The sequence below is a fragment of the Dendropsophus ebraccatus genome, chromosome 1, assembly GCF_027789765.1.
Source record: "Dendropsophus ebraccatus isolate aDenEbr1 chromosome 1, aDenEbr1.pat, whole genome shotgun sequence".
In the NCBI taxonomy this organism is placed as follows: Eukaryota; Metazoa; Chordata; class Amphibia; order Anura; family Hylidae; genus Dendropsophus; species Dendropsophus ebraccatus.
This window is the reverse complement of record NC_091454.1, coordinates 64194310-64220951: the sequence shown is the minus strand read 5'-3', so window position 1 is coordinate 64220951 and position 26642 is coordinate 64194310. Positions and strand designations below refer to the sequence as shown.

The 26642-nt window shown below is 40.3% G+C and overlaps 1 protein-coding gene across 2 annotated transcripts in view; it reads left to right on the top strand.

Annotated features, from left to right (window-relative positions):
* The window catches only part of DPYSL3 (dihydropyrimidinase like 3), a 90475-nt gene that overhangs the window by 43395 nt on the left and 20438 nt on the right, over window positions 1-26642 (top strand). The window contains exon 1 of one of the 2 annotated variants that reach the window (XM_069972131.1): window positions 8936-9140. The exons of the other annotated variant lie outside the window; for it this stretch is intronic. Within the exon in view, the coding sequence (XP_069828232.1) occupies window positions 9102-9140 (39 nt within the window). The 5' untranslated portion in view covers window positions 8936-9101. Of the gene's footprint in view, window positions 1-8935; window positions 9141-26642 lie in introns of those variants that run through there. 2 annotated transcript variants of the gene reach the window in all.

Genomic DNA, 26642 nt, shown 5'->3' with positions numbered 1-26642 from the left:
GACATTTCATGTCTACATTAGAAAGATACTTCAATTCCTAAAAGGACTGTCTAGGCTCTTAGTTTATTATTTCTATGCCAGTACCATATTTTATTTCACATGCTGCCTCTGGGTAATCTCATGTGGTCATTATAAGAACTAGAAGCTGTCATTAAAATCCTGGCAACTGTGTGCTGCTGGGTGGGACCATCCTTGCTACATAACTTTGGGATGAATGAAACAGCTCTAGAAAACAAGAATTGTGTAGACTATAGAGTATAATATCATTTATACAAAGACACTGATCTCATTAAAGTTGCCCAAGTGTCTGGGGTATCTTGTATTTAGGGTATGTATTAAGGGCTTATTTCCACGTTCCGTATATTACGGAAGCCCTGTAATGGAGTGTTTCCCCACACGGCATGATGTATTAATATTATGCCAGGAGCGGGGAAACTGTTTGAAACTCTGCGGCACAGAATCTCTGCAGAGATTAATGGTCCTTTTACACGGAACGATTTATCGTTCGTTTTTGCACGATAAGAATCGAATTCGAACGATAATCGTACGTATAAACGCAGCGAACGATCAAACGACGAGCAAGAAATCGTTCATTTTGATCTTTCACCATGTTGGTCGTTCGCAAAAAATTCGCAGATCATTCCGTGTAAACAGTCTTTCAACGATTTCACCTATGTGTGAGATAGGCTTAAGAGATCGCAAAACGATCGCATAACGATTTTTCCGTACGATGTATCGTTCCGTCTAAACGCTGATCGTTATACAAAAAACATTGTTCATTCAAAATCATTAATCATGCGATCGGGCGAATTATTGCTCCGTGTAAAAGTACCATAAGTTTCCCAGCTACCGGCATGATATTGATACATCTTGCTGGGCAGGGAAGCACTCCATTACAGGCATTCCCCATCCGTAGCCTCCATAATATTGTACATGACGTGGGAATAAACCCCAAGGAAGGACAACTGGATGGCAATTAAATTAATTACTGCAATGAAATAATGCAGTAACATAATACAAATGTGTGAACACAGCCTAACTCACCATTTGGATAGGATTTAGAACCATGAACCATTTTTTTACCCTACTGTATGTGACCACATATCTTAGTAAAGGAATCCCGTACCTGATTATCATTGAGGGTGCCTTTACACACACCAGATCTGCAGCAGATTTGATGGTGCAGATTTGATGCTGTGTTCAGTTATTTTGATCAAATCTGCTGCAGATCAGCTGTGGATCCACCTCAGAAAATACGCTGGTGTGTGTAAAGCTACCCTGAAATAGGGTCTGTTTTATGTGCCATGTCTGTTATTAACTTGTACCATAGTTCAGGCTGTAATCAGCCATGTGCACTCATGTAGTAAGGCCAAGATCACATTTTGCAACAAGGTAGTTGAAGAGTTATAAAATACAATAGATTGGTTCTGAAACATGGTAGAGGTGTAAATATTATGCTTTTTTGCTTTTTCTATGGTTGGGTAGGTCCACACATATGAAATTTTCAATGAAAAATCCACTGCAAAATCAACATGTGTTATATGACCTTCAGTATAAAAACTTAAAAAAATTTGCAGCACAAATATGCATTAAATATGTAGCGGATCCACCATGGTGGGCACTTTCTAGGTAAACTGGCCAACAGGAAAAAATCACCCCCATACAAATAATGCATTAAAAATAATTTGACCACCCTCATAAACACCACAGACCATACATGTCCTATAACAGATTACTGTACAGTTCCATCCAGTGACTCAAAGGGGGTGTTTTCTCATATTGGAGTTGTTCACTTTTCTTTTCTTCTCCATTGGGCCTAGATAATTTCTTCCAGCTATAGCTCATCTTCCTCAAACCTGCCAGACAAAAAGTTTAGGTTCACATCCTTCCAGGTCCCTCCTTACCTTTCCCCACATATAGTGCCTCAAACTGTAATAATGCCCCATGGTGTCTTATAAAATAAAGTAGGTAGGTAAGTGGTTTGGGGGGCAAAGGTAGGTCCCCCCATTAGATATGTTACTCCAGTAGATACACAGGTGTCCCCAGTAGCTAGTCTTCATTATTAAAGTTAAGTAGGTTCCCCTCATATGCAATCCCCCCATAGCCAGCCCCCCTGTAGATAATTTTCTCCATTAGCCAAGTTTCCCCTCTCTGTAGGTATTGTCCCCAGTCCAGAAGTCCATAATTTGATAAGCTATATAAGCCGCTTCTGCAACTCCTTTAATGTTCCTGTATGTTCTATGGTTTTTGCTTCCAATTATTAATACAAAATACTAACCAGAATAGTGTAGTATAAATGAGGCCTTAGTCTAGTTTCACGTACATCGCATGCATTTTCAGTGATTTTTCACTACAAACTACAAAGGCACTCTGTGTGAATACAGCTTTTATTTTTTTTTCTTAGTTCATTAGGTCAGATATTAATTGCCTATGAATTTTTGAGCATGGCCAGACATGAATTATAGGAATGTGGATGGAAGATGTATGTAGTCACTACTAGAGGTTTCCCACATCTTAGGCATTCCATAAGGCTATGAAATGTTAGTGCTGGGACTAAATATAGGTGTGATACATTCTGGTTTTCATGAGTCAAGGTCCATTCACCATCCCAGTAGGACTCTTCAGCATTCTCTAATATGGGTGCTTGACCAAGGCCTTCTCTCAAGACAGTGAATGTAAATCATTTCTTCAACATTTTTTTTCTTCGTTGGCAAATTTTAAAAGTGAAGATGAAAGAGATTTTATGACTAGGCAATAGTGAGACGCTGAATGGCTGGAGTGTAGCACATCCTGTTCTTCAGCGTATCTTATGGCAGATGTTAATTTGTGGTTCCAAAAGCCATGTCTAGTCTGAGAGGGACTCGGCAATGAAAAACACATTTTCTAAAAGTGAAATTGGGATCGTCTACGTGATAGCATAGAGGAGCCACATTTTGGGTTCTTTTAGGTGACACATGCATTAAACCTAGAAGGAAGCAGCCAGTCTAATATATATATTAAGGAATACACAGTAAAAAAAAATGTCTCTGGCTGATGCTGGATGGTAGCCGAGGCAGCTACTTGGCAACAGATGTCTCTGACACGCCTCAAGATTAGCTTTAATTCATCTAAGCAGTGTGATGATAGATCATTGCCATACATCGTGTCATATGTATGAAAAATAAGAAGATGAAAACCTAACTGGTAATCTACAAGCTTGGCTTACGTGTGTGGCATCCAAAGTGCTTATGGGCAATGGTCACTGTAAACACTCACATACTTGTGGCTTATATGTATCTTCTTGTACCTTATTTGTACATACCAAGAATAATTAGTTTTATGCTCTTGTGTACACTAAAATGCTTTGGACTTTATTACAAGTAAGGGATAGAGTTCCCATACAAAAGGCCAGTTGGCAGCGCAGTTGACTAGATGAGCCAAAAACATGACTTGTTTTCAGCCTAGAACCACATTTAAGCACTGATCCATTCGGAAACATTTAGCCATATTTGCTTATTTTATTATTTTAAAAAAAAATTATAATAATTAGAGCCATAAGGCATGCAAAGTATAAGACATGAAGTGAAAACTGTGGGAAATGTTGGAAAATGGCTCATTAAAGTAGAATTAGAGTCATATATACAAATAAACAGTATGAACCTAATCTAGTAATAAGGACTGTAGATCAAATCTCCTTACTTGGAAAGAAGGCAGATGATGTAGAAGTCATTAGAGCGGTGCAGCCTAACTAAACAAATACAGTACACTCTGGAAATTGTAAGCACTTATTTCAGCACCCTTCTATGTGTGGTGTATAGAAAACTGGAGAAATGTAACTTTAAAGCCGACCTATCAGCACTTTTTTATCCCTAAACTAAAGGCAGTGTACAATAGGGGTTCTTACCCAGAATCTATAGATGCCATTCTTATTGTTATCCAGTGCTCCAGCTCAAAGCATTAGAAAAAATATGTAACTAGGGGATAAGGCCCACAGAGCTTCAAAAGCCCAGCATAGTTTAACCCCTTCACTCCAAATCAACACCTTCAGGCCCACCAGTATACGCCCACAGAATTTAGATTGACATATAGAAACCTGCACTAACCCAGAGCAGCCTGGCCCAGCTGGCAAGTGCTTGTGACGTCAATGGTGGTGTGCGCTTTTTGCTCTTTTCCTTTTCTGGCGTCCCTAAACTGTGATCTGCACGTGCACGCTTGGCCAGTGCAGGTTGTCAGTAGTCCACTCTCCTGCTTCTCCCATTGAAATTACAGCCATAGTTTTATACAATGCTTTTTTATAGCTTTTAATTATTTTTTATACCTATTTTATGGCTACTTTTTCTAAATTTCATTTCCCAGTGTGTGAACCCAGCCCAAGGCTTTATTCCCACGTTCCGTGCACACGCCATATATATAAACGGTATGCATTGTAATCGGAACAGATTATTGGATAATGAAACAGTTCATTACAAAACATAATGAAACAGTTTAAAGCTTTGCGGTACTTTACTGACACAGCTGTGTGAGCTCCCGACATCATGTATCATCATCGTTCTGATCATCCATTTCAAGGCACACCGTCTGTATATATGGCGTGTGCACGAAATGTGGAATAAGCCATTAAAGGAGAAGTCTGGCGAAAATTTTTATTAAAGTATTGCAATGCACTCCAAAAGTTATACAAATCCCCAATATACACTTATTACGGGAAATGCACATAAAGTGCTTTTTTCCTGCACTTACTACTGCATCAAGACTTCACTTCCTAGATAAAATGGTGATGTCACGACCCGACTCCCAGAGCTGTGCGGGTTGTGGCTGCTGGAGAGGATGATGGCAGGGGGACACTGAGGGACACAGGGCACTGGAGGGACACTGAGCATCCCTCTGCCATCATCCTCTCCAGCAGCCACAGCTCATTCAGCTCTGGGAGTCGGGTCGTGACATCATCATTTTATCCAGGAAGTGAAGCCTTGATGCAGTAGTAAGTGCAAAAAAAAAAAAAGCACTTTATAAGTATTTCCCATAATAAGTGTATATTGGTGATTTGTTTAACTTTTGGGGGCAATATAATACTTTAATAAAAATTTTCTTTCTTTAAGGTTAATGTACACTAAAAGTGGAATATCCCACAGACAATCTGCATTGTAGTATAGTCATAGAAGGCCGGATGGTGACAATAAGCATGGAGTCTTAGCCTACGGAGAGCCATATCATAATCCCATGGAATGGTGTGAATATTACACCATGTCAATGTTGCAGATTGTTTCCACTATTCCCCATTGAAATAAATGCAGAAGGTAAATATTTGCATTATTTTTCACACCATTTTTTAAATTCACATAATGAAATGCAAATTTTTCACGCAGATCTTGCTGTCAGCAGCAAGTCTATCTGTTCTGCATTTAGGCCTAAGGTCCTTATGATGAGTCCTATATCCTGCAGAGCGACAAAGGTTACAGTAAGTCACAGTCACTCACTTTTCTATGCTTATTCTGATAATCGGTGAAGACCCAGACCATAACCAAAGCTTTGACATGTCTGTAGTGTCCTAAAGTAAAAGCTCCATGCCCCTGGATTTGTATACTTGTATATAAAGCATCATTTACTATTACTAGAGTCAGGCCAACATCTGAATTGGCATTGTGGTTTGGCACACATTGATCCACAGCTAGAGCTTTAAAGGAATAGTTCTTGGCACCACTCCTTTAGCACACAAGAACCGCAACTCTGTGAACTCAACATTAAGTAACCTCCACAAAATTGTTCATTTTTTTCCAAATCTGACTCCTCATTACAGTGTCATCAGTATTCTCTTAGAGTGAGCAAATGCTGTATACTGATTGTCTTGGATGGTGTCTCTTCTGACGTTTCTTCTGGATTTGTCTTCCTGCCAGTTTCTGCAGCAAAGTTCATTGTAAGGATATGTTCATATGTGGCAGATGTGTTGCAATAATTTCTGCACTGTTGGGCTAGGTTTATCAGTAAACGTCACACAGTTTACTGTGCATCTCATTTAAACTGTACCCAAAACTGTATACTATGTGGCACATGTTTGTTTTACAGCAGTTACTAGCAGACAATGGGGGGAAATTATCAATGCTTTTCGTGTCGGTTTTGGTGTATAATTGTCACAACTTTTTAAGTGATCACTTATTGATACATTTTTTTTTACCTTTTTTTTATTGCTACTTCTTTTTACTTTTCCACTTTGTAACATGCTGTCATCTAGTTAAGGGTTTTTCCAGGATTAGAAAAAGCACAGCTACTTTCTTGCAAAAACAGCACCACCCCTGTCACCAAGTTGAGTGTGGTTTTTACAATTCAGTTCCATTCACTTCAATTAAATTGAGCTGAGAAATCACACCATGTTTTTCTAAACCTGCATAACCCCTTTAAAGACAGCCATTGTGCATGTAATAGTGCGGGCTCACCTTGTGCCTTTATTAGTTGCAGGGGTCATGATAACAGATACAGTAACTTTGATCCTTGTCATTTCCCTTTAGCTGCTGCAGTTAATGTTGGCCGTGGCATTAAGTGGTTTAAGGCCCTATTACACAAAGCGATTATCAGCCGTGTTTGGCCGATTATCGGCCATTACGGACGATAATCGCTTTGTGTAATAAAAGGCAACGTTCAGCTGACATGAACGATGTCGGCTGATCGTTGTCTTTCATTGCCTTTCAGCATGTTAAAAGACAAATGACGTGGAGTGCAACAATCTGCTGTCGCCCACACCCAGACACCGGTACATTCAATAGCTGCAACATGGGCGGACTGAAACTGTTTCAGCGGGAAACTGATCCATCCCGTTTTCTTCACCTCGTCTTATAGGGCCATTAGTTCCACCCCAGTATGTGACCTAATAATTTTTTCCCTTCTTACCATCTTGTCCCTTCCCTTACTGACTGTGTTTAACCCATAATACCCTTCCCCTGTCTCCCACACCATTCACTACATCTTTTACCCCTACACTTGCCTCCTGACCCAGTCATGCCAGACCTGCGCATAGGATCCATTTACACAGATTATCTGACAGATTTTGAAAGGAAGGACTGAAATTTCTCCTCTTATTAAATGCATTCCTGGCTTTGGCTTCATAAATTTGTCAGATAATCTCTGTGTAAAAGCCCTTTCTTTTACACAGGGTGATTATCAGCTGAATTAGTGTTTCTAGCAATGTTCTTTGCTGATAATTAAAGGGGTTATCCAGCGCTGCAAAAACATGGCCACTTTTCCCCCTCTCTTGTCTCCAGATTGGGCGGGGTTTTGAAACTCAGTTCCATTGAAGTAAATGGAGCTTAATTGCAAACCGCACCTGAACTAGAGACAACAGTAGGGGGAAAAGTGTCCATGTTTTTGTAGCGCTGAATAACCCCTTTAAAGGGGCCTTAGGCTACCCTCACACAGTTTTTGTGGTGATTTTCTAGCTCCAAAAAAAAACGCCACATCAAAAAAATGCCATGTGCGTTATGGAGATCATAAACTTTGATTAACTCCCAGCTAACACCTGGCAGCTGGAGTTTTTCGGGGGGAAAAAAAAGCCATGGCATTTTGTTGGCTTTCTTCATGGTTTTAAGGCAGTGTGAAGCCAGCCTTAGCCTCTTATAACAGTCCTGCAGAAGATATGCACTAACTGTGCAGTTTATTTAGCCTAAGACGATGCTAACACTGTATAGTTGGAAGCTTATATATGCTTGTCAAAGTGAGCCTCAGTTATTTTATTTTAAAAAAAAATTTTTTAGCTTTTTGGAGTGTTGGCACTGATTTTGTTTTATGGAGCGTTCTTGTTGCTTTTTTATTAGCATTTTTTCACTGCATGTTATTGGCACTTAAATGGGTACTCCGGCTTTGTTTGTTTTTTTAATGAAGAAAGTTATATACATAAGTAATTTACTTCTAAGGGTCCATTTACACAGAAAGATTATCTGACAGATTATCTGCCAAAGATTTGAAGCCAAAACCAGGAACAGACTATAAACAGTGATCAGGTCATAAAGGAAAGCCTGAGATTTCTCCTCTTTTCAAATCCATTCCTGGCTTTGGCTTCAAATCTTTGGCAGATAATCTGTCAGATAATCATTCCGTGTAAATGGACCCAAAATCTCAAGACTTCCAGTATTGTCTATCTGTTATGTGTCCTGCAGGAAGTGGTGTATTCTTTCCAGTCTGACACAGTGCTCTCTGCTGCCACCTCTGCCCCTGTCAGGTACTGTCCAGAGAAATAGCAAATCCCCATAGAAAAACTTTCCTATTTTAACAGTTCTTATTACAGACAGAGGTGGCAGCAAAGAGCAGCTTTTTCAGACTGGAAAGAATGCATGACTTCCTGTAGGACACACAGCAGCTGATAAGTACTGGAAGACTGAAGATTTTAAAACAGAAGTAAATAACAAATCTATTTAACTTTCTGATACCAGTTGATTTAAAAGAGAAATATGTTGCCGGTGTACCCCCTTTAAGCAAATCAGGTATTTTCTTGCAAGGTTTAAAGTGTTTGTCTGTGTTCCCCTTTCATAAACCTACACCTGATTTTGGCTAAAAATACATGGAAAAATAACGTTTTACTCTTTGCCTACAGGGATTATCCATGTAGAGATTTAGTGTGCTTTTTTCCCACTAAAGTTGTTCCTACCATAGGGTTCCCTCCTCCTCATTGTACACAGTATTAGTAATGACACTGATTCACATTACAATTTGATCATTCCCTGCACACTCAGATGACACCAGTCACACTGAGCATTATTCTTCCTAGACATCACACCATCCTGGGGTTGGTTTCCTGAAAAGATTCCACGAAAAAAAAAAAAACCGCTTTCTAGTTTTTTGATTCGGTAATGAAATCTGCAGTGTATCTGGCGCCCTCTAGTGTCCAAAGCCTCGCAGTGCAGATGCAGAGCTGAGAAGTGGGTGAGGCCACTGCCCAGCGAGTACTAGTGAGGGAGGAGTCCGGAGCTGCTCGTTCTCTCTTTTCAGAGTCCCAGCTGGCACTGCAAAAAGGGATTTACTATTGTCTAAGGCAGCTAAGAAAAAAAATAACAAAACAAAATCCCCTCACCTGATCTGCTGTAGAACAGACACAAAGGGAGCAAGCAGCAGAGGGAAGCTGGTGGAGAGAGAGCATCATGTCTTACCAGGGCAAGAAGAACATTCCTAGGATAACAGTGAGTCGTCTATGCATCTCTTGTATGTTCTTAGCTGTCATGTCTGGAGGGGTGACTGCTGGCCACTGGACAGGGTTTACTGATCCTGATCATGCTTCTTATTCTTCTATGTTGTCTGTATTGTGGAGCAGCTCCTGTCATAGACACTTTATTTTAATAGTCCCTCTGTGTCCAGGATTATCCTAAGAAGGTGAAATTGACCTGACTGTATTAGGATCAGTGTACAGCCATGCCAATGGCTGCCTTACTATAATCTGGCACAGACTGTGTGGCAGGTGGATGCATCCTTATCAATGGATTCACTGTATAATTCCTAACTGTGCATGGATATCTTAAGGTGGACATAAAGCACTAGATGGATATTGCATACTTGTCATTATACAGTAACATGTTATAGGAGTGATTTCTTATTATTGCAGCTCTTATGTCAAAGGATGACACCCTGGTTAGGGGTGGTCCTTGCTGCACCACCTAGATGGACTCAGAATGGACTTCCATGTACTTAGGATTTCCACATACTATTCATTTTACTTAATATATATCGCCATCTGATATCAGCTTTATTAAGAACATTGTAAATGACCTATAAATGTCACCGTCATTTGCCAGCCATCTGGTCAGATTTTTGGACAGACGGGGGCTGTAAATCCCATATTCTATTTATCCTGTAATATTGTTTTTAGTTTTAAATCTGTGCAAGTGTGTACTGTATGTGTGCAAAAAAAAAAAAAATCTGAAAAAATCCTGCAAATGGCCGAACGTTTTAGACATGGTTGGGCAGCCTCGTGAGCGTCCACCTATTTCTAGCTTCATCTTCTCAAGATCTCTGGAAATTGCAGCCATTTGTCGCAGGTGCAATGCAATGCTCTGCAGACAATCATTGGCCTCCTTATGTTTGGGAGCAGGCCTGCCCTTCATTGTCAGATTGTAGATGTGCAGCTGGGCTTTGTCTGTGCTGAATTTAATTAGACCTTTGGTGGGGTGATGGGTGGGGGATGCACTGGGAGTGGAATAGGTAGCAGCTACTCCATCTTTACCAGTCAGACAAAAGGAACATGGGCTGACAGGGATCACCAGTTCTTATTCTTCAATGTTTTGTATTTAGTTGACAGTATTGATATTTAATTGCATTTGTTTTGATTTAATTTGTTACAACATAATAATATTTTTCTTCACACTCTCTGGAGCTTAGCTGTCTATATAAGACATGAAGCGGAATGTGCTGCTCCTACCATCCCAGCAGTGATGACAAAGGATTTGGATGGAATGCACTTCTGAAGAGATGTGGCATGCAAACCAGTATGAGCAGCCCGGTGACTGCTGCTGGCACTAAGCCTGTGTGGTTTGCTGGGCATGTGGAGGTCTAGAGAGGCAAGCAGGCAGGTGCAGTCATCCAGAACAAGTCTCTGTCTCTGCAGTATTGTGACAATCCGCTGCATTCTTGTATCTCCTAACAAGAGCTCACTAAGTACAAAGCATCTAGGGGGGAGTGTTCAGGATATCCTCCTCAGCCGCATCCATCTTGTCCTAGAAATGAAAGCTCAGCGCTCCAGAAGATGCCTGTGCTCCTGCTAAAACAATAGCATTTTGTCCGGGGTGGGGGCAGCCTGCACAGTTAGCTCACTGCTTTTTTGGATAATATCATTCTCCTACTGGTTATAAAATCATAACCTGCAGCAATTTAAATACCTTGGGGATTTTCCATCATTGAAGAAATGCTTGGCATACAGGTGGTATTTCTGGCACAGGCAGTTAGTTATATGTAAGGAGAAGGAACGGCATTATTTATACAGGTTTGGGGAAAAACACATTGTATAAACATGCATGGTGGCAAATAGTCAGTGTTGCTAGGCAACAGCCATGTAAGATTTCCAGTATATAGCCATTTTGCCTTCCACTCCTTATGAGCAAAGGGAGGGGTAGTAGGAGGTGTGGCCACCATATGGCTTTTATTCCCAATTTTTGTTTGTAGTAGTGCACATATTCAGAGATTCAGTATATTATATTATGTGTGCTGTACATTGAAATACAGCCCATTTGATGTCTGAATGGAGTGCTAGAATTTCTTTCCCAACATACAGTACATCAATAGGGCACATGTGAACGTGAGCTACAATTACCACTAGGACGGACCTGCTTTCTGACACAATTATATGTGTAATAAAGCAGATCTAGAGCTTCAAAGGTACAATGCAATAATAATAATAATAATAATAAAATCTGATTTCTCCAAGAATGAGCTCTATCCTTGTTCTCAGTTTGTGTGAGATATTGCGGCTCCATTCCTTTAAAGTGAACTGAGGCAAGCTGTAATATTTTTTTTTTATTAAAGTGACTGTACCAAATGAACCATCAGGCCCGGGCTGAAGTACTGGAGGCGGGCTGACCCAAACCCAGTGGGAGGAAACCCCCGCCCCGTTATGACACAGCTCCATTGATTTTAATTAAGCAGTGTCAGAGAGGGTCGGGGGTTTTCTCCTACTGGGGGTGGGTTGGCCCACCTCCAGTGCTTCAGCCCGGGCCTGATGGTTCATTCACTTTAATTCTGCATACCTCCTTCATGCTACAACTACATTGGGACTTTAAATGTCTCCTTAGGACAGCCAAATTGCAGCTGTAATGAAGTTGTACATCAGCAGTTCGCAGACAAGTCATACAATATACTTTGGTCATGCAACTTGGATGTAATTTGCTGTTGCGCAACATGTATCACTCTGTAGTCCTACTTTTAAAGCTCCTCCGAGACAATTGGGGACCTAGTTGTTTGTAAGTGCATCCTACGTAGTGCCTAAAAGGGTTGTCCAGGGACAATTTTTTTTTGTATTTTTTTTTTTTTTAAAGGGACACCTACCCCCAGTGCTCTCTGCTTCCTACTAGAGGCCAATCCAGCAAGAATTGCACTTTCATCCAATCAGTAGCCACAGCAGTGACCCACCTCAGCCAGTGACTGACTAAGCAGGCACTTCCTGCAGGGTGGGCATGTTGTCAGAGGCTAAAAGGAACGTAGAGTACTGAGAATGTCTAAGGGTACTATTTGGCCCGATTCGGCCAATTATCGCTCCATGTAATAAATACAATGATCAGCCGATGACAACGATCATTGGCTGATCGTTGATATAGGTTCTGACCTATTTTCGTCGGGCGCTGACCGCGCACCGCTAAGTGTAATAGTGGCGCTGTCGGCGACTGATGATATACATTACCTATCCACATTCCAGGGCTGCTCCTGCGGTCCGCTTCTCCCCGGTTCCTGCTCGCTCTAGCTTTAGAGTGGCATGTCAGCTGACAGGCCGCCCGGCCAATCACAGGCCACAGCAGTCACGGCCTGTGATTGGCTGAGCGGGCTGTTAGCTGACAAGCCACTCTGAAGCTAGAACGCGCGGGAACCGGGGAGAAGAGGACCGCAGAAGCAGCCCTGGAGCGTGGATAGGTAATGTATGTAGTTTAAACAAGGGCTTCAAGGAGATCGGTAACTATGTCCTTGCAGCCCTTGTTAAATGATTATTGTGCCGTGTAATAGGCCCAGTAAACGAGTGGCGATCTAGCAGATCGCTGCTCGTTTACAGGTATTATCGGGCCCCCATCTGCCCGTGTAATACCAGCCTTTGTGGCAGTAGCAGGGGATCAGGGCAGCCCAATAAACAAAAAAGTTAGGGTCACCCGTCTTTGAATACTGTAACATTCTGGTCTTTAAAGGGGTTAAATGGATTGTCAAACAATAATAGAATGATAGTTAACAGTTGTCGTCTGTGCTTGTTATTGTTGCATTGATGGACTCCTTTACATTAAGGTTTTTGTAGATTCACATTTCAGTATGTAAAACCTATTACTTATTGGTAAAGAACAATACCATACCCACTCCCCTGGGTTGGTCTCCCAGGAGCTGCAATTATTTTGTTAATTTGAACTAAATAAAAAAACCTTGCCGCTATGGGAATCCTGCTTTTCATACAGACCACACCCTAGAAAATTCATGTCTGTGAGGCTAGACGTTCCTCCCAATGTCACATGTGTATACAGATGTACTCACATCATATTAGTATTGATATAATGTATTATTTGTGTATACAGATGTATTCATATCATATTACTAGTTATACAATGTATTATATGTGTAGCAATGTATTATATGTGTAGCAAATAATAAACACAACGTGCACTGCTGCCTCTGGAAGTGCTCATAGGAAATTGGGGATTTTTTTTCTAGCAGTTTAGTTTCTACCCTGATAATAAGAGGAAGACAAGACAATGTTTTGCATGCGTCACGACTGCCTCATGTAGGTGAAACCATGTATGGAGATCAATGATCGCATGATGGCAAGACAAAATTGGTTAAGGGATATTCTATATTTTCCTTTGTTAAGACAATTTCTGTAAAGGGAGTCTGATAGCTGCTATTCATGTTCCAAACTGCTGATACATTTAGGCCCCTTTCACACCTCAGAAAAATCTATCCGTTTTTCTTATCAGGAATTCCTGTCAGGATTTTCTGACCCATAGGGTTACATTGAACACTGACAGCCTTCAGGATTTTTACTAAAGGGGGTCTGTTCAGGAAAACAGGTGAGAAAATAGTACAACCTGTCCTATTTCCATCAGGATTTCCTGAATGGATGCACCCCATAGAAGTCTATGAGTGCTTAGAAAATCCTGATGCTTTCCTGATGCGCATCAGGAAATCCTGAAGGAGCTCCTGATGATTTCTTGAACAAAAAAAACGGATTACTGCCAGGAAATTCTGATAAGGATTTCCTGACAGTAACAACTGACACGGACATGTGAAGGAGGCCTTAAGCCCCTACTTCGCCGGGCGATGTGGAGAACAAGCGAGCTTGCTCCTCATTCCCCCTCCCACTGCCAGCACTATTACACGCACCAACAATGGGAGGGTAAGAGCCAGAAGCCGTGTCAGATTGTCTGGGCAGCCCATAGGAGACAGCAGCGGTCTGCTGCCACTGCTCCTATTACATGGAGCAACGGCAGAAGATCGTCAATAGGCTGATTGTTGCCGTTTCAGCCTGTTGAAAGACAACAATCAGCCGACATTGTGCATGTTGGCTGATCGTTGTCTTCTATTACCCAAAGCGATTATCGTCCATAACGGTTGGAATCGGTCCAATACGGACGATAATTGATTCGTGTAATAGGGCCTTTAGTCTTAAGTTCACACACTGTGTTTTTATGCAAAATAACAGCCATAGTTTTAAAAATAACAGCCGTTATTTTACAGTGGTGGCCATCAATAATGTTCATGATCATTATTTCCAGCCATCATTATTAAACAACGGCCGTTATTTTGCCTAAGAAAGATGTTGTGGGAACATAGCCTGAGATAATTGTTATCGAAGGAGGCACATGGTTCCTTTCATATCAGTCTGTACATCTATAAGGTAGTAAGGTAGAAAAATGCTTCTATTCTCCAGTGCAAAGTGTCAAAAAGGCTTCCCCCCTCCCCCTACATTTTCATACACATACAGAAGAATAAAAACATTTTTTTATCCTCTGGAAGCACAGACAGATATATGAAAAGAACAATGCATCTCCTTGAACTAACAGCTATCGAACAGTGTCAGCAGTTAGAAATGTGAATTGTAGCTGACATTTGCTTTGAGGAAGGTTCGTCTGTATTTGTTATCTGATTTACTTGTATTCTCCATTATATAATTCTGGAGCATCTCTTCTTAGAGCTGTACACTCAACCATTCCTTGTATTCCTCCTCAATGTTATGAATAAATGAAACCATTCCCAGTCTGGCACTGCCAGCACCGATTATACATTGTCAGGACTGACACAGCCCCAGCTAGTAACACAAAGTTGTCAATTTATGCACAGGAACGGCACAATGCAGGATTCTTAGGGTCCAGATTCTTATCTGATTCTTATCTGACAGATTATCTGCCAAAGATTTGAAGCTAAAGCCAGGAATGGATTCGAAACTAGGAGAAATCTCAGGCTTTCCTTTATGACCTGATCTCTGTTTATAGTTCATTCCTGGCTTTGGCTTCAAATCTTTGGTAGATAATCTGTCAGATAATCTTTCTGTGTAATTGGACCCTTTGGCTGCGTTCTCAGATGCCAATGAATGTATGGAACCAAAATGATGCCTCAATGTGTTGTGCAACTTTGAGGAACATAGTGAAGACGTTGGTGAATGCATTGGAGCATGGTTTCAGCCATATGCATTTTCAGCATCTGAAAACTCAGTCTAAAAAGACTTGCTCTTGCATTGTAATGTCATGGGCAGTACAAGTGTTCACAAAAACAGACAGGTCAGGAAATGCTATAAAAGTCTGGTAGATGGGGGTACCTCCTCTGGGACCCATACCTATCTGTAAAAAATAGCTGGCCTTCTTGCATTAGCCGGTGGTGGTTGGGATTCCGAAGACAGCTAGACAGTCTGTTTTATGCAGTTTAGCTCTATTGGTGTGTAAATTGTGTAAAACAGCCCAATCGGTCCATTTTAGCATCCTGACCACCTCTAGCCACTGCAAGCGGGCCAGACAGGCAGGAGGGCCCTCATTTCTCACATAGTTGTGGGTCTCAGAGGTAAGACCCACATCTATCAGACATTTACGCCATATTCCCTGGATATGTTGTAAATATTTCACATGGGTTGTGTCACCATCAATGCTTACTCCCATCTATAGGATAGAGGAAAAAAGAATGTTCCCAGTAGCTCCCATTTGAATTTACTTATTTTCTATTGAACTGCCAAAGATAGGCAAACTCTGTACCTAGCTATCTTCAGGAGGCCCATAGACTAGGGCATAGTGACTAGGAAGAAGGGGTTAACCTAATACTGACTTCACAGTCAAGGCTACTTTGTTTAAAGGGGTTATCCAGCACTATAAAAACATGACCACTTTTGTCTCTAGTTTGGTGGGGTTCTAAATCTCAGTTCCATTGTTATGCTGCATTTACACGGAACGATTATCGTGCAAATTCGCACGATAACGATCGAATTTGAACAATAATCCTATGTGTAAACGCAGTGGACGATCAAACGACGAGCGAGAAATCGTTCATTTTGATCTTTGAACATGTTCTCAAATCGTCGTTAATCGTTCGCAAAAAATTTGCTGATTGTTCCGTGTGAACAGTCGCTCGCCGATTTAACCAATGTGTGAGATAGGCTTAAGCATTCACAAAACGAATTTTCCGTACAATATATCGTACCGTCTAAACGCTGATCGTTATGAAAAAAAAAAATTGCGAATTAGCGTTCCGTGTAAATGTAGCATAAGACATTTTCATTAATTCAAAGTACAGTAAATGGAGCTTAATTGCACACCACACCTGAACTATAGACAAGAGTGGTGCAAAAGTGGCCATGTTTTTGTTGCGCTGGATAACTCCTTTTAATACATGCATGATAATCCAGGTGTAATGCATTTAGAACAGGGGTGACTATGACTTTTATTAAGTTCAGTGCACATATGTGAGATATTCTCAGTTAAGACTTATTGGTTCTTGATGTTGGTAGTGATCTAGATGAAGTGACATATACTCTATTTTCTGTATTTGAAAATGTTGTGTTCATGTGTAGCAGAAAATTGATACTTTTATAAATACAATTTTCTTTTCTTTTGTCCCTTTATTCCCCTGTCCACTTTTCTACACCACTATCGGGGCTGTTGCTAGGCAGGTGAACATATTGCCATTAGGACCAGACCTATTTATGAATAGAAGGGGCACGTCTGTAACATGGGGGAAGGGCTCGTGATCAATTTGGATAGGGCTTATTACAATGAAGGGGGTTGGGTGGTACAGCATTAGCATGTTGGGTTAGTTGACAAGGCAGGTCTTTTATTCCCTATAGAAATCTCAAGCCTGCTGCGTCATATGTATGAAGTCAGTGGTAACAAAGGGCCACAAGCTGAGTCTTTCATAAATATACATGTAATTAATTATTACACATTGTGCATTAAAAATAGCAAGTATGGTGGGGTAGATTCTAAACACAATCTAATGTCACAGTTGTATTCTAGCTGAAGATGTCTGTGTCATCAGGACCACTAATGTCCGGACAATAATCCATCTCTTGTAGCACAAAGATGCACTGGAGAAGATGCAGCAGGGCGGGGCCCCATATGCTGCTTTTACTTTATAAATTAGTCATTACGATTGTGTGACTCACTAGTTATAAACGGCAACTTCATAAGTCATTATGAGCTAAAAGTGTAATTCATTAGAAGAATACATGGTGGAAAGGAATGCATCATAAGACAACCCGACATATGGTCACAGCGGCTGAACCAAGTGCTCATTCTGTCCTCCAGACACTAACACCGCCATATGGTTTAATGGTAGAGAAACATGAATTATCACCAGGGAAGGATGAGCCAATGATGCTGTTCTGTACTATGGAAGACCATGCAATGCCCTGCTACAATTTGTACCTTGTGATATATGGTGTTATTGCACATGACCATCTGTAACATTCTACCTAATGTTATGTGAGAATTGGACCCTTATCTATATAAAGTGTCAGATTCTCAGTATAGATAAATAATCAGTGACTGGAAATATTAGTCAATATGATTATAAATAGTGTGCTGATACTTATGTTAGTAGCTGTCATGGACGCAGATTGTCCCGCTCAGTGTGAGTATTTAACATTGGGCACTTTCCCTGAGTTGTAATATGGCCAAGATAAGAAAAACTTTATATGTAATCTAGATCAGTTAAATATCAATTAGAGATGAGCGAATTTACAGTAATAATAAAGCAGAGCGCTTTGTTACCTCTGCAATCCTCTCATCAGCCGCTGTCTTCTTACTCACTGCCACTCCGTGCTGCTCCTCCCAGGGTGATAGGAAAAGCTGGATCCAGTCCTGGAAAAATGGGAGAAGAGAGGTAAGGAAGCGCTTCGCTTTGTTATTACTGTAAATTTGCTCATCTTTAATAAAAATTATTTTGTCCATACTTACAATGCCCACGTTGCAGTAAGGAAGCACTAGTCAATAAAGCACTGTGTTGGGCCAAATGTTACCCAGCAATGAGTCTTGCATTTATTACACTTATTTCCTTTCATTTAACAGTCTGTGACTGCAAAAACTTCACTGTAAACTTCATTTCACTGTAACATAAAACAGTATTTTTTAACAGACATCTAAGTTAAAGGCAATAGGTTTATTCTTTTTCCAAAAACTACTTTATGTAACATTGTCAGTACTTCCAGGTGACAGGTTCCCTTTAAAGTGAATGTACCATCAGGCCTGGGCTGAGGCACTGGAGGTGAGCCGATCCACCCCCAGTAGGAGGAAACCGCCGCCCCTCTTTGACACTGCTTCATTACTATCAATGGAGCTGTATCATAACGGGTTGGGGGTTTCCTCCCACTGGGGAGGGATAGGCCCACCTCCAGTGCTTCAGCCCAGGCCTGATGGTACATCAGGCTTTGTTACAAAGATGTATGGGGACATTTTTTTTTCCACCATAACCAATATAGTATTTAGACTTAGTTGACCCCAACAGACCTAGTATTGATGAATTATGGAAGCGGGTTATCATTAACAACTCGTGACGTTTGAAACCATTAAACCAAGGTACCAATGTACAGTATATGTTTTAAGAGTAACTTGGTTTAAGAGCATTTTTCAAAATTGTGACTTGGTTTAAGAGCATTGGTTTGGTTTAAGAGCTCCCTGTACTGAATGGGAGCGCGAGTGAAGGAGGGGCATGGTCTGCATAGCGGGGTCTACAGCACTGTACTCTGACCCAGGAAGTCTCCCTCACCTTCCAAATCATAGCAGATCCACTTCAGGCTGGGGCTTACATCAGGGGACAGGACTGTGGAGGTAATCTCTCCATAGCTGTAACCCCTCTCTCCCCGGACAGAGAGTGCTGCATGTATGTGCAAACATCTGTCCTGCTCATTCCTTCATGCTCCCTGCAGTCTCTGTCAGTCCTTGTGTTTCCCATCCTCTTCATTACTGTACAGTAATTTATAATATCACATATTTTGCTGTTTCTGAATGTTTGTGTCATCTGTTCTACATGGTATTCAGAATAATAAATCATTATTTTTGTGGAAATTTCTATGATTTCTATGGGAAAATTTGCTTTGGTTTAAGAGTGGATTTGGATTACAAGCACGGTCCCGAAACGGATTATGCTCGTAATCCAAGGCACCACCGTACTTTCTACTAAAATCTTACCATAACCTTTTTTAGTATTACCCCAGTCCTATCATTTTGCGTAATGCAATTTTTGTTTCCTGGTCACCGCCTGCTTTTTGGCCATCAATACCATCCCAAAAGTTTTTTTGCCCATTGCACACACACATGGTATTTGGCACAATACACAGCAAATGTGTTATATGCTACTGTATTCAGAAGTGACTGGTAAAATTCACCATTGATAATCCATTCTCCAAAGCCAGCATTTCTTTTCTAACTAATTTTCAAGCCTGGATTCTGGAATTTCCAGATAACAAGAATAAATATGAGATGGTTTCATTTTGATCTGATGACCTGGCTTGTCCTCACTTATTACGGTTTATTTTTAGTTTGGTATTACATTACTGCCCCTGTGTACAGACATCTGTATTTTGTAAGATAACAGCAGTAAAAATAGATATGGTTTGAGCAGTGTATCAACATTTAAATTCTAACTTCACTCATAACTATTGAACGCTAGTATCTAATTCCATACTGTCATACTCACTGGGCTTCTGGAACTTGGTGTATACGCTACAACTAGTTGCTTTGAAAAGTTGAAGTTTAACTCCAGTGTTAAAGGGGTGTTTTTATTTCAGAAAGTTATCCCATATCCAAAGGATAGATAGTTCCTAGCGGATATGTGGAAATTTGGCCACTGAGACCCCCTATCCATCACAAGAATGCAGAAAAATGGTGCCCCCAAATGAATGGAGCATTCCAGGCCTGCACATCCCCTCAACATTCATTCTCTACAGGGCTTTAATAGCCATTGTAGAATGTTTTCCTCTGTTTGGTTAAGTTGGGGTTTCCACTCCTTTCCAAAAGGAGAATACCCCTTTAACCGATAAATATTTTTGCAGGCTTTACCAATTAAAAATTAGGGGAACCACACACAAAGAAATTGTTAACAATTGGCACTTCTCCTAGCAAAATCCTTATGTGTGAACAGCGACCAAGAAATAAGGTTACCATCTATTGCATATTGGACTCCCATTCTCCTGTAAGGTGGGGGTGCCCTGGATATCAGACTTTGATATTCCATGTGAACGTCCTGTAGTTGGGTCAATTGGGAGAATATGTGTTTCCATTATAACAGCTTTGCCCCTTCTCGCCACGCCCATGGCCTCCCGTTGCAGACCAAGATGTGCCATGGTGTCTGTGTACAGAATACCCCATCAATTGTGTACTATGTACTGTTTTGCTGCAATATGAAGTAATAAAGTAAGATGAATTCAAGTGTCATAGTTGAGAGCCACTTAATAAATCAAACAGGCTCTTTACCCAAGAATGTCCTATTTACTTTATATCTTACTATTTGCTCAGTAACTCCCTAACATCTTGCACTGAGTGAAACTGAATGATACTACATAGTTAAAATAAAAGTATTTTCCATAGGAGTCAATAAAAAAAAAGAGAGAGAGAGAACTATACTATGACTGGATTGTATGGGTGCGTGTAGTTGTATTCCTCCCACATAATATCTTATACACACATGCAGATGTTTGTGAATGAAGCTTATTGCTGGTAACACATAATTATGTGATGTAAGAGATGATTCAGACCCAGATTACTGTCATTCCATCCTAATCAGACTTCTATAATCAGCTAAACTGCTTATGCATGAAGCCTGTGTTATTACGAGAAAATATATAGGACGGCCCACCCAGGACATAAGATCCAAGGTCCTTTTATAGAGGATATATAAAGTTTGCATTTCCCTCCGTATACTTGGAGACCCCCACAATTGGATTTTATAATAAGCAGAGCCTCGGTGTAATTGCTAAGTCTTGGAAAATGAAAAATTACATGACTCAATGTGAAGTTAGTTAGTGGATGCTTCCAGTTGACACAGGCAATTCTCCAAGCTGGAGCACTCTGCTTGATGTGGTCTTTGGCTGCAACAAGTAGGGGCTGGGGTCCCTTATGGCACCCCTTCTATCAAGTTAATATGTTATAATGGCTTATGGAAAAAAGCCGCCTGTACTAGAATATACTCTGTTAAACCAGATACATTTACCTTCTAATTGTATGTTAGTCTATAGCTGCCCATCAGCTAAGTGCTCTCTGTGTACAGTATGTAGTAAATAATCTATCATGGAAGAAACTACATGATGCACTATACTGGATATCTTCGCCCAAAGCAGGTCTTCTGGGATTCATTTATGTTTCCTGTATGAACTAATAGTAAAGTGCTTACTTGTCACTTACCTACAGACTTACTTGCCAGAAAAGACTTTATTATTATTATTATTAATTAACCAACAAATTTGAACCACCAATGGTCCTATGTCCATAAGCATCAGGAATAATACACACTACCTATGAATGAACAATGCTGGACAGTATTCTACATATATCAAAAAAATACTTTATTGATTACAAACAACAGAAATTAATTCTTTTGTTTAAAAACATATGTTAAAAAGGGAGCTGAAAAACCATATGGTTTTATGGTTGTATGGTTTTTCAGCTCCCTTTTTAACATATATTATTATTATTATTATTATTAATATTATAGTATTACTTGATATAGCTGTAATATATTTCATAGCCATCTACACTATGATATTAAACAGGTAAAAACACAATATTAAATGTACAGTCGTGTAGGTAGGGGTCTGCTAAAGACCCTCTGGTCATCATGAAAAACTTTGTAGTATAATATAATTGAACTAAAGGAGCAGTAAACATGCGTTGTAACAATAATCCCCAACATGTGTGTCTTTTGCTGATGGAAATCTATAACCACTACTATAGGGCCATCAGTCATATATACAATTTGTGTGACAGACCTTTATCTATTATGTATGGCCATCTTTAGAACAGGGTCTTCCATCGGACATAGCTTGGACTGTAGTAAACATATTTCTGTAGTCTACCTGTTATATGCCTTAGAAGGAGCTAGGTCAATAAGGGGTACTGTGTTCCTATTTGAAGGTGCCTTGTTCAGTCAAGCATGGGGATTTAGTGAGCCAAGAAAGGTGCTCCACTCCATGTCAAGATGATTGCATAGTTTTATGTAAGTATTGTACATGGAAGCCATTTGAATATTTTATTCTGAAACTCATTGTATGTAACTATAAGTTCAGCCTTGCCATTTATCTGTGTATACAGTGTCATACTGGGGTATCTGGTGTCCACCAGAGGAATGATCCTGGGGGCCCACCAATGAAGAACCAGAGAGAAATGACAGCTGGGGGCCCACCGGAAGATTCTCCAGGCTTCTGGTGGGCCAGTCCGACACTGTGTGTGTATACAGCTTCCGATGCAGTATATAATCCTCTAAGGGTGTCCTCACGAACACTTTTTGTGTTGCGTTTTTCAGGCCAAAAAAAGGACATAAAAAATACCAAAGTGGCACATGGCGTTTTCTTCAAGCATTTGTGTTTTTTTCTGGCATTTTTTTCTAGCCTTTTTAAGCTTTACGTGTGAATGATCTTGTTTGTGGTTTAGGTGTTTTTGTGTGCTGGACTGTTTTTCCTCTGCCATCATATGACCTAGCTGCTGGACCACAAAAGGTGACAAAAACACCAGAAAAAAACGCCATATGTACAGCAATGACAGCTAGAATAATCCCATTGAAGTCTACGGGAGAAAAAATGCCACAGTTTGCAAAAAAGCCGCACACCCAGCAGGCTGCGTTTTGGAAAAACTGCCACAGAGCGTTTTTCCAGGATTTTAAGGCAGTGTGAAGCCAGCCTAAGTCGGTGGTCTCCAAGCTGTGGTGAAACTTACAGCTATTGACTTCACAAAGTTATAGTTTCACAACCCCTAAACTATGTAACATACTGGGTTTTTCTATAATGCTTTTAGCTATAAATAATCACTCCAATGACTGGTCAGGGTCTACGTTCTGCATGAGAGATGTACAGAAAGGAAGAATATCTTGGATGATCACATATAATTTATTTATTTGTTTATTCCTAATCCTTTGAACGTTATTTATTCTCTTTTAATCCCTGGCTTTCTATCTGCCCACTTGAAATAAGAAATTCCGTGTATTTTGAGCACAAAGGTTTGGTTTGTTGCTCAGAACAAGCTAAGTTTTCCAAGTTTTATTCAGCATGACCAGCTCTGTGTAGTGTCAGAACATGTGAGGGGAATGAAAGACGTTCTTGTTTATAAGCATAAAGGAAGTGGCATGCGGTATTATTCCCAGATTTATCCGAGTCCCATCTCTCGCCTCTATGGCCACAGACGAATGTCAAAGCACACATATACTGAACTAGACCTTCTCATGCCATGGCGTGGGTGTAAAGATAAAGATATAACGTGATCAAAGACTCTACATCCCTACAGAATGGCTATTGGGCAGCATGTACAAAAGGAGGGGATGCAGTTTAATGAGTGTCAGTATAGGTTACTGAACCACTCTAGTATTTAGGCGGGGTAGTTGGCTCTACCAGGTATCTCTCACAGTTTTGTTCTTCTTGTATAGCCTAGAAAGTAGGTAATAAAAAATAAGTTATTCACCATATTCTATAAAAAATTTTTACAAGAGAAGAAAAATGTAAATGACATCAGTGTCTATAAATCACACATAGCACTAACACTACAGACTGTCCCATTCCTGTTTCTGTTATAGACTCACACTCTTAGTGCTGCACACATTTTGTCATTTATTACTATTTTCTACCTATTCGTCCTGTATGCCGTACGCATGTAAATGGTTTGTACTGCTGCGGAATAATATACTAAAATTTTCATGGCTGACATGGTTACATTCATCTACTGCCCAACCTTGGAGTTGTTCTTGTTCACATTGCTAACTTGGGATCAGGAATTAGACTTTTTTACTGGGGGGGGGGGGGGGGGGGTCAGCCAAAGCCAGGACTTTCAATTTTTTTTTAGTTTTTGCCATTCTGAGTTTGCCTTAAAAAGGGCATCAACAACTGCAGGACACTGCAGCAGAACTGACAGGAGCAGTATTAATACTGCTTAAAAAAACGACCATTTTTGTGAACCTGAAACAATGCAGCCATTAGTTCTGTACCCCAGCATTTCCAGGTCCACTATGCAGACTGGTAGGATTTAATACACAGATTTTACTTAGAGAATGATGTGATCTTTTGGAGGAATTCCCCCTAAGCTCTGAGTCATGAGGCAGACCAGTCCCTACTGTGGTGTAGAGTTCTTCTTCCCCTGTACAGGAAACACTGTATTAATTCAGATAGAGACTTAAGTACGCACAATGTGTACCTGATGTACTTTGTACATGCCAAACGGTCATATAACAGACAGTCAATAAATAAAGGACATTGTATCACTGCATTATTCCAGTACACCCACTAGTTCTGTGGAGACATAATAACATCTGTACGTTATTGTACGTCCATTGTTGCCACTGATATTGGGCCACCATTACTGTGATATGTATACTATGAATACATACATCAATGCTAGTCAAAGCACATGAGCCATTTATGTTGCCTATTGAACTCTATGGAACTCTGGGCACTTACCTCCTGGTAGTAGTGTGTTATTCTAGCATACAGTATAGTAACATAAGCGTTGCTCACAAAGCACTAATCTGAGTTAGCGTGGCTTTCTGCAGGAAGAGAAGGAAGGAGGGCAGTGTACTTAGAATAACATTGAACAACTGGGAGGCTCCCCAAGGGAACAAAATCAAGTGCAAAAATGTCCTAAAAATATAATTGTTGTTCATTACGCCATCGCTTCCTGTCATGTCGTCATCATCACTTCCTGTCTTCGGTGACATGTTTTCTGACTTGACCTCAAGGCTGCAAAGTAAAAATCAGATTATGAATCTTCTGGATGTAAAATCTGGGACACATCATGTGGTTCTGCAAGTTGAGCAGACTGATCATTATACTGATTGTATACAAAGTGTTTAGACACAGCAAGTTTTCAAGAGGATGTGAATAATTTCCGTACTATATTGATAACAGGCCCATGACTGAAGACTAATACAAATTTAAAAGGATACAAAAAAAAAAATCATATTTTTTTTTTTAATAGAAACTGTCTAGAGCAGCAGTGATGCTCTACGGTGGGACAAATCCCAACAAGAATGTATAAAATCATGTCTCTGGTCTCCATTTAAATGAAGACACAAACTTAAATGACATATCTAGAATCTTTAACCTTTTGCAAAAACTTATACAGCAAACTTGGTGATTTCCGTGTACACAGTGGGTACAAACTTTGTCAATCATTATAAAGTAGGTGGTGCTATAGAATGAACTAGGTGAAGAACAAAACCTAACTGTCACAAACAGTCCTTCAGGTCAGGTCACTTGACAGGAAACACCCCCCCCCCCCCTCCCCCCCCCCCCAAAAAAAAAAAAACTGATGATGACACAGATGGCAGAAAAAAGATAATTAGTTTAGCCACTCTCACACATTTTCTTTTTCTTTCACACCAACTTTATTTAGTTGACGCCAACATGGGTCAACCCACACTCAGGTCTCAGGGCTTCCAAAAAGTTGCCAGCACCCCATTCCTACCAGTTGTGGGTCGTCTAGTTTTAGGGTGTAATGTCTGACACCCGAAAAGACTTGATAAGGGACCACGCAGTGTTTCTTTCTTCATGGGCTGAATATCGCCTGTTAGCTCTTTACACTGTACAGAATTATATTTACTATTCTAAAATAAAAGAAGAGAATCTTATATAAGTTTGTAGCATCAAGTCAGATCCAGCTTTCATTTTCTTAACTATGCTGAAAAAAAGAATGATGGGTTCCCATTGATTAGTATATGTGCATCAATACATGCGATCCTTTATATACAACAGGGTCAGATATATATCAGTGCTCTGAATTCTGCAGTGTCCAATGAATACGCTCTTTTATTGAACTGAATTTGAGATGCCCGGCTCCTTTATCTGCTAACAGAACTGCATTTTACTCATTGAATTTTCATTGAATTGCACTGAATGGTCTTAGGGCTTTCAGATCTCCTGCTAGTTACCATTGTAGACTGTTTAGTATCATAAAGTGTTGCTGTACGCTTCTGTCTCAGCATCCTGCAAGACATCACTATTAAAAAGTTTCTGTGTTTATTGTATAAGGCTTTATGTGCCTTTTTCACATTTTAAAGGTCTATGGTATAAAAAGCCCACATTTTTTAAATGTTCACCCTTTAAAACAGTGATTTTAATCACTGCATCACAAAATTGCCATCATTCAGGGTGAAAATAACAGGGGGGTATTAAGACCGGTGTACCCATATGGCAGTCTTGCATTAAGCCCCGTGCCCCACGTCAGACTTAATGAAAGGCACACGCTCCAAGTGAATCTGAGACTGCCAATAGAATGCCAAACCATCTTTCATTATCTATTCCGGTGGGGAAGGGTAAACCACTATGAGACTGCTGT